At 46.5% G+C, this 8427-nt stretch overlaps 1 protein-coding gene across 1 annotated transcript; it reads right to left on the bottom strand.

The window, feature by feature from the left end:
* Positions 1–3600: 3600 nt before the first annotated feature.
* H6S33_007158 (uncharacterized protein) lies at positions 3601–7796 on the bottom strand (the record flags this gene model as incomplete). Its single annotated transcript, XM_044838508.1, has 12 exons — positions 3601–5065; positions 5124–5759; positions 5816–5840; positions 5917–6090; positions 6153–6266; positions 6320–6340; positions 6402–6506; positions 6561–6774; positions 6844–7147; positions 7231–7401; positions 7463–7567; positions 7627–7796. The coding sequence occupies 12 exons, from the start codon at positions 7794–7796 to the stop codon at positions 3601–3603; spliced, it is 3504 nt and encodes a 1167-aa protein (XP_044689322.1).
* Positions 7797–8427: the final 631 nt, after the last annotated feature.

Below are 8427 nucleotides of genomic sequence, written 5' to 3'. Positions count from 1 at the left end.
GGAGCTCTTTGCTCGTCCCAGTACAGCTTAGGTTGCCCCAGTACAGCTGAGCTCGTCCCAGTATGTTCTAGCTTGCTGGGCTGGGCTGCCGCTTTCATGGGCTGGTCTAGGCCGGGCTGAGGTATTTTCTGGCCCGGGCGAGCCCATTGGAAGGCCTCAGCATGGTGATTGTCTCAGTATATGATCATGTGTAATTATGACAGGACTCATCTTCTGAAATTGCTATGTTAATATCCGACAAAGTGGAGTCAATTTGAGCATTCCTGTTTGGGGAAATGCCAATGCTAAGCGGTAGTTCTGTAGCTTTTAAACTTGTAATATTGTAAACCGGATTCCGCTCGCTGAGTGACTGATGATGCCACTAAGACGAGGCGGAACCCTTCCCTATTTATACATATTGGAACCTATGCCAAGGCCCGCTTTCTAATACTAATGAGATAACGATAATAGAATAAGACAATCAACCCGAAGATAACCCCAATAGAAAAGCGCCCCCGCATAGTTCCGTTCCTCCATTCTAATTCTGACACGTAACCATAAACCCCGCAATTGCCAGTAACCGAGCTGTATCATGCTGTTGTCCTAGAGCTACTTCCCTAAGTAGAATGGCCTGCAGCCATAAGCCCCGCTTCTATTCCGTTCCGGGTGAGACACCCAATAGTAAGCGTGCCCTCACAACAGCCTAATACTAGTGTGGTTGCACCCGGTGCCCCCACACCCCTCGGTACCTTTCTATGCTTGTTCCTTCGTTACCCGACCGTACTCGCATCACAACCCATCACTCATATTATCCTTGTTCCTTGACTTAGGAGCAGTGTTCGTGTTTCCTATAACAATTCCCCTGCATAACAGGAGATACTGGAGTACTGTCCCGTAATGTTTGTTCTATGCTGCCTGATTCTAAGCCAACAAGAGGTTCCTCAGGCACCGTGGCATCGGCTCGAGCAGTAAAAGGAACTCTTTGGCCCAGAATTCGTTGGTTGAATACAATGCTACGCTGTACAAGAACACTGATGCTTAATGTACTTATACCGGCTCTCAAATGGAGGCCGGTGGTGATACTACGCATGGTAGCGACATGGCGGTGACTTGCCATCGGCCATAGGCGAGAAAGCTCCGCTAGCCATGCGGCGACCTGGCATGGTAGGCGGGCTTATACATCTGACCGACTATCATAATTAAATAGCTTGTATGAAAGATAATAAAAATATCATCTTCCGCTTCATAAACAACTGTGCACGTACCCGTTGCACAGTACACAATCTCGTATGGTGACCCCTGAGTGGCAGAATGGCGTTGGCTGTTCATACCCATTATTACCTTGGGTAAAGCAGTTGTCCAACAGATGCTCTGGTGGTCTGACTCCCATGCTGCAATCTTCTACTTCAACAAACGATTTGCCTGTTCAATTAGACCTTGGCTCTGTGGATGACGTGCACAACCATTAATGACCTAATGTTGTTAGTGATTATTCAAACAGTGGTATCTTGCACCTACCTTAATTTCGTGATCCCTTAAGAGCAAAAGCAGTGCTCCTTTGAATTCGGTACCGTTGTCACAATGAAGGATATGTGGCGGGCCAAAATGGGTAATCCAAATAGATATGACGCTCGCAATAGAGCTGCTTTCCTTATCCCTTAAGGGCTATGCCGCTGAGTACTTGCTAAAGTGATCTCGCATATGACAAATCCACTTAAATTCTCCATCTGAAGTTGCTCTCATGTCGATAAGGTCAACTTGTACCCGTTTCCAAAGTTTATTCACCGTAATCGGATGAATTGGTGCTGTCTTCCTCTGTATCCTACCCTTTCCGCATGTCATTCAATGCTCTAGTAAAAACCCTACTTCATTGCGAGTAAAAACCCTACTTCATTGCGAGTAATGCCGTAGAAATCTTTCTCTAGATCACGATAGGTCTTCCCAACACCGGCATGTCCCAAATTCAAGTGCGACTTGATAATCTCATCATATACCTGGCTATCAAAAAGCATACACTTGAAAGATCCTCCCGACTTCTTGAAATACAAACAGCCATCTAACAGGGCATACTTGGTCTTTATGTCATGCTTCAAGCATCGTTCCTTCTCACCAATATGAGGTTTTCCGCCAATCAACTGCAGGATCAATCCCATACAGTCTAAATCCGGACGTGAGAGGTTTGTGTTCTTGGGCCCGCGAGGTATTCAAACCAAGCTACTCTGGCTTGATCAGAAAAGGGAGAGCTCAGAAGAGCATTCATAGTTCGAAAATTGGGCTGGAATGATAAGAGTATAAGACCTAGATTGTTGTACGTTTCTCAAATCTGTTCGAGTGAAAAAGTTTACTTATTTAGTATCAGCTCTTAACCTTATCTGGCTAGAACATTGAGTCTTAGCTACTAACTAGGCCGGCTTGAAATATATAAAAATACTAGATAGATATATATAATAATCATGTATAGGTAACGTTCAACCTAGTATTTACTATGTGTCACATGGTGGGTTGTTCAATCGTTGAAATAATTACAAAATAACAATTCGAGTGATCATATATGACTTAACCATTTGAGAAAGCTGCGGTTGGTGGTCCCATCCGGGAACTCCCCCCAGTCATGACTTGGTTCTCCTATTCATGACCGTTCTTCGTTGGGGTGCCCCAGTGACAGGCGTTCCCGGATAGGGCGCGTTCATCGTTCGGATAGCACACTTACAAAACGCAGTTTACAGACAGCTCTTTCCCCTTATGATCTACTTAACAAGTGTTTTGTGATATGAAAGCTGTACCTGTGACCTCAGTTTATCAGTTCAACCTGGAAGTACTCATCAACAATGCTGTTTCTTGTTTCTTTTATTGGGGTAGATGGTAGTTGGCCTAGTGTTGTTAGTAGTACAACATTGATCCCTGGTTTCGGGTCGACGCCGAGAGGGTACATGCGGCTACTCCCGAGGGTGTGGCATCGCCGGCACCGCAGGGATTGACCGTGCTATGTACGACAGGTGAGGTTGCTGGAATCTTGCCAATGCAGGTACCGCCGTCATGCCCGCGTACCTGCATCAGGCTGCATGTCAGCCCTAGAGATTGAGCATCTATCCCGGACTGCAATTTTATCTTGCAGATAGGGAGCTAAGGATGGTGATCTCTTCTAAACCCATGTTCAGTAATTACTGCGGCGTTCGTGAGTGCACTTTGAGAGTTGACAGTTCCAAGTCCCTACTTCCATTTTTTTTACTATATACGACATCTAGCGTGACCAGAGTAGAGGGTGAATACTTTGACAAGATGGATAAGGGCATTGGCATAGAAGAGAATTGGTAAAAGAATATGTGAGATTGGGAAATTTGAGATGAATGAACGTGATACTACACTACACAAATACGGTCTTAAGGGAATATAAGGAGAAGAAACCTAACAGATGAGATTGGCTGTTCGCCATTTTTCTTGCATCCAGCCTGCAGTTATATTTACATTATATAACATTGAAATAGTGAAAGATATAATGTCTTGTAGCTTGTGAGGAATGCAAAAGGGAACACATCAGCTATCTGAACAGCCTTTATACCAGAAGGTCTTCAACTGTGTTTCTTTTGCGTGGGATTTAACGTACAGTCAGACTGTCAAAGGCTAAGCGTCTCCCGTCTCCGAAGCACCTGCGGCACGTAGTAGGCGTGCTATTTCCTGATATCCGTTGGTCAAAGCCCGCGACAGTGCTGTGTGACCATCTTCGTTCTTTGCATTTACATTCACCCCGTCCACGGCCAGCAACATGGTTAATATCTTTTCACGGCCAGTATTCGCAGCCACCCATAGTGGTGTCCTCCCTGTTTTGCTCTTTGCGTTCACATTCACCCCGTCCGCGGCCAGCAACATTGCCACTATCTTTTCATAACCAGGATAGACAGCTCTAATAAGTGGTGTCTCGCCCGCTGTTGTTCCTGCGTTCACATCGACCCCGTCTACGGCCAGCAACATGGCCACTATCTTTTTATGACCACGGTGGGCAGCCCAGGACAGTGGTGTCTCGTTCGTGGGGTTTGCCTTGTTCACATTCACCCTGTCCACGGCCAGCAACGTGGCCACTATCTTTTCATGACCATGTTGGGTGGCCAGGGACAGTGGTGTCATACCATATTGATCTGATTTGTTCACATCCACCCCTTCTACAGCGAGCAGCATCTTTAATATATCCTGATTGCCATTTCTTGCAACCCATGACATAGGAGAGCCTCTGCGGTTCGCTTTGTTGACGTCCACTCCATCTATATCCAACAGCATACGTACGATGACCTCATGTTGCTGCCATGAAGCGGCAATCAATGGTGTTTTCCCCCCAAGGTTCTCAGCGTTCACTTGCGACTGGTCTAATCGTTCAAGTACATGCGGCAGGCCATAGTAACATGCCACCCAGAATGGAGTTGGAGTAGGAGTAGGCGGACCACCGTTGGAAAGCGTTGCCCGCAATTCTTCATCCTCTGGAGCCGCCCGATGACACCATGCGCGATAGACTGTTGGGTTATTCAAAAGCTCCATGCAACGATCAACAGTTGAAAGCCCCGAGAGGCGGGCATGAGAGCCCCAATACTTTACGGCATACCGTTCGAGTTCAGGTAATTGGCACCCATTAATACCTTCTGAGTCGTAGGTAAGCAGTGTAAGACATATATCCGCCATGTATGCATGGCCGGTCTCTTCAGAAAACTCGGGTTGACGTTGAAGATACTCCTGTACAGAGAAGTGTGCGAACCGTAGGATTTTTAACGTCTCGTCGAAGATAACAAGATTTTGACATGCGGCTAGAACTTTCTTTAACGTCCACTCGAGCGGTTTCAGATCTGGGACTGCCTCATTCGGTTTCACGGCCAAGGATTGAATTATTGTATCAGGCGATGAAGGCTTCACTGCGAAGTATATCCACTTCAAGACCTTCTCAGCAACAGTGGAAATCGATTCACCCTGCGATTTGAGACCGTGGATTATGCGACTGTAAGTGGCGTCCAGATCTTTGGGGAGAGAGCCGATTGCCTTGTAAATGTCGCCCTGCGTCCGTTCCTTGCAGATAGCGACAATTTGGAACTGTACCCACATGAACCTAAACAGAGAAATATTAGTAAGCGGTAAATCTTTATGATGCCTAACAATAATCATACATTCCATTCGCCCTTTCCTGCAATGTCGATTTTATGTAGTCCTTCAATTGTTTGGATACAACATCCCCATCTAGCAGTGGTTCTTCATCATTCCGCAATTCTCTGTGATTTGAGCGACGCTCGATTTCTGTCTCGATATAGTGATTGATGTCCTTTGAGTTGTCTGTTGCGTCAATATAATGACTAGAATGATCAATCAGTGTGTTTTGAATATCATCACTGTTTCGTCCCGTGACGAAAATCTTGATAGAATTCGATTTCAAGGAGATACGATTTAGCGCGCGAAATAACGCCCGTCTCGTATCCGTATTACACTCATCAAGGGCGTCGATGATGAGAGTGACCTTCTTAAACCCACGGCAAAGATCAATAATCAGGTCTCCGCTCTCCTCCACGTTGAGAGGGCCAGATGAGTGGCCGTTCCTTTCGCGTTGCTCATAGATTTTCAAAAGGGGGTTTGGTAGCGCTTTTGAGTCTTCGTCCATCGTAAGGCACATCTGCTTGACGATAGTCCTCAAAATTGACTCAGGATCGTTCCTCCCGTCTTCTGTATAGTGACAGTAGAAGTGCACAACTGCATATCTGCGGTCATGAACGTTCCCGGCCTCTTCCCGGAAGTGGTCGACTATCCGTGAGCTATGATGAATTAGCCTGTGTAATCAATAGAGGGCCAATCGTTCTAGGGGGCTTACGCCAGAAAGCTCTTGCCACATCCAGCTAAGGAGTTTATTGTCAGTATAGATCGGGGTGGGTTGATGGTTAAGAGGGGCTGAAGTGATATCTCTTCACCTACCTCCTCCACGTAACCAAAATATTGACGATTTTTCAGACATCTTCCACGCCCCGTACTTTTCATGTTGAAGAAGCCACTCCCCAGTACCCTCGCGGCGACGCTTACTGAAGTAATTATGATGATCGTTGAATGGCATTTTAGACAGCCACATTAAGATTTCAGACCGTCTTTGGTCTAAATTTGGGTTTATTGTTGGTATTACAAGCATGGATAAGGTAGGGATATCCCTTACTCACCCTTGACGATTGAAAGCATTTTTTCGACGGAGGATTGCATGCCCATGATCGGCACCTGTACTGTGTTCATAAGTTCCAGAAGGCATTTCAGGGTTTCGGAGTTCTTGATTTGATCTACCATTTATTAGCCTTTCCTCACGATAGACACACAGAGATAGGGAACATACGGGTGAGTCCGGCGTCCGTAGCTACATCATTCTTCTTTATTAGTATTATCGCAGTACCTAAGAATAGAATTGAGTATCTAACCCTCTTTTGCAGCTACTGCGGCATTATCGTTAACTACCCTTTCTAAAGCTTGCATCTCCAGCAGCATACTCTTGGACCCGGCCAAAAAGCTATTAAATACTTGTTCTGTAGAAAGTAAAGATTAGTACAGGGCTCTGCACATGCGACAGGCATATTGACCAGTGGTGCTTTTCTGGAGATGCCCCTCGGCATAGAGAAGGTATTCCAAGACTGATACGTAAAGATCGACAATAGAGTTTGTAAGGTGTTCTGAAATTTTGAAGCTCTCATTTATGTAAAGCCTCTCATAAATATCACAGCAGCATATGATGCGCAAGAGATAAGAAAAGCTCTCTCCAATAGATTTCATGTTCTCGGTGTGTGCAGACGCAACCTAGAGTAAGTGAGTAAAAAGGAGCTTGGAGCAGCTCAACCAGTCCACCAATATGTTCCGGGAACCTACATTTAAGAGAAACCGAAATCCTGCCCATGCCAGCGCAACAACGTCAGGGTTGTGCTGGATAGCAATGTCTCCTATGCCGGCGTACTTCTGTAGTTGCTCCAAGGCGGATTCCATATAGAAAACCTTGCTGCCATCCTCCTTCTCGTAATACCATCGCTTGTCGTCGATGTCGTCTTTTTTGCGTTCGACACGATTAATGAGAGCCTGAACTAGGTTTTGGTCGCAGCTTTCATCTTTAAAGACTCTTTCCCGCCTTTCCTTCGGTAGCTTTTCACGAGCAACTTGCCAGAGATTGATACCCTTCCTGGTAGAAGTTAGCAACCCATACGTATGAACTCACATTCTTGAACTTAAAACAGCATTCCGGGGGTGGGGGGGGCAACATACTTTGCCGTGACGGTGTCTTTTCTCTGCGGAGGGGTCAGAGCTAACGCCGGGGGGTTAGGGGGAGGCGAGAGAGCTTGCGTCACCGCTTCGGGGGCCTGAGTCGACGCTTGGGGGACCTGAGTCGACGCTTCGGGGGACTGAGTCGACGCTTCGGGGGTTTCGATCGGGACGCTTCAATATTATTAGTTAGTTCTATACCCTTGACTGCTCATCTAATCTATTGAGATACTACCTGGTACTAGAGGGAGCCCCGATTCGAAGAGCGGCTTCGTGCGGAATGTTCGGGGCACCCATTACAACAGAAGCATTCACTAGCGCTCTGGTGCCGCGAGTAGTGCTTGGCAATGTTATCAGAGTGCATCATGTTAATGGAGAGAGAAATGAATGTGTACGTACCTATTGACGATACCTTGTTGGTTCTTTGGCGAGCTAGGGCGTGTGGTATAGTTATGTTGGCCAGGGACCTGAGAGTTGATCGCTTCGAGAGCGGGAATAGAACTAGCATTTGGTTTCGCGCTACGGAATCTAGATACCCCTTTTTTGCCTTTGGATTGTGCAGAGCCCATGTTGTGCGTTTAGCGGCGGTGGACCTGATTGCTTTTATGGAGCTTATTTTGGACTCGGACGAGTCTTATAAGAATGGCGATAGCGATTGCGTTTCGGAATGAGATAAAAGTGCTAATGGTAGCAGGGTATGACTTTATGGTTTTGGTGCGGAAGAAGAGTAGAGGAGGGTAGCAAAGATGTTGCTGCCTAGAAGAGGAGACATGGATAGGGGGGGATCCGGACCAAAACACGTGTCTCCGGCTGATACGCGCAGCTTAACGAGCGAATAAGATCCACCGCCTTGTAGACTGCAGCAATCCGCGACCAGGTGCAGCCCATGTTACACAAAGATGCCCTTGGCAGGTTCCGTAGCAAAAAGGTGATACAGCGAGAGGTAGAAACAGGGGTCTAAAAACAGGGTTTCTATGGCTGGGCAAGCCAATAGGACTCCTCCCATACTTCTACAATAATCTTACCGCAAGCTGTAGATACATAAGTACATATATATATCAATATTATTGATGATAAGAGGAGAGCCTCTGACATTCTTCTCCAATACCTCACACAGTACAAATGCCTAACCACAATAATCACGGCTCACAGCTAAGCTTTCCACAGCGCGGCCCCCAGTGCCAAGCCTCGCTTAACCTG

The sequence above is a fragment of the Morchella sextelata genome (assembly GCF_020137385.1).
Source record: "Morchella sextelata strain SCLS chromosome Unknown scls_22, whole genome shotgun sequence".
NCBI lineage: Eukaryota > Fungi > Ascomycota > Pezizomycetes > Pezizales > Morchellaceae > Morchella > Morchella sextelata.
This window is presented reverse-complemented; position numbering and strand designations above follow the sequence as displayed.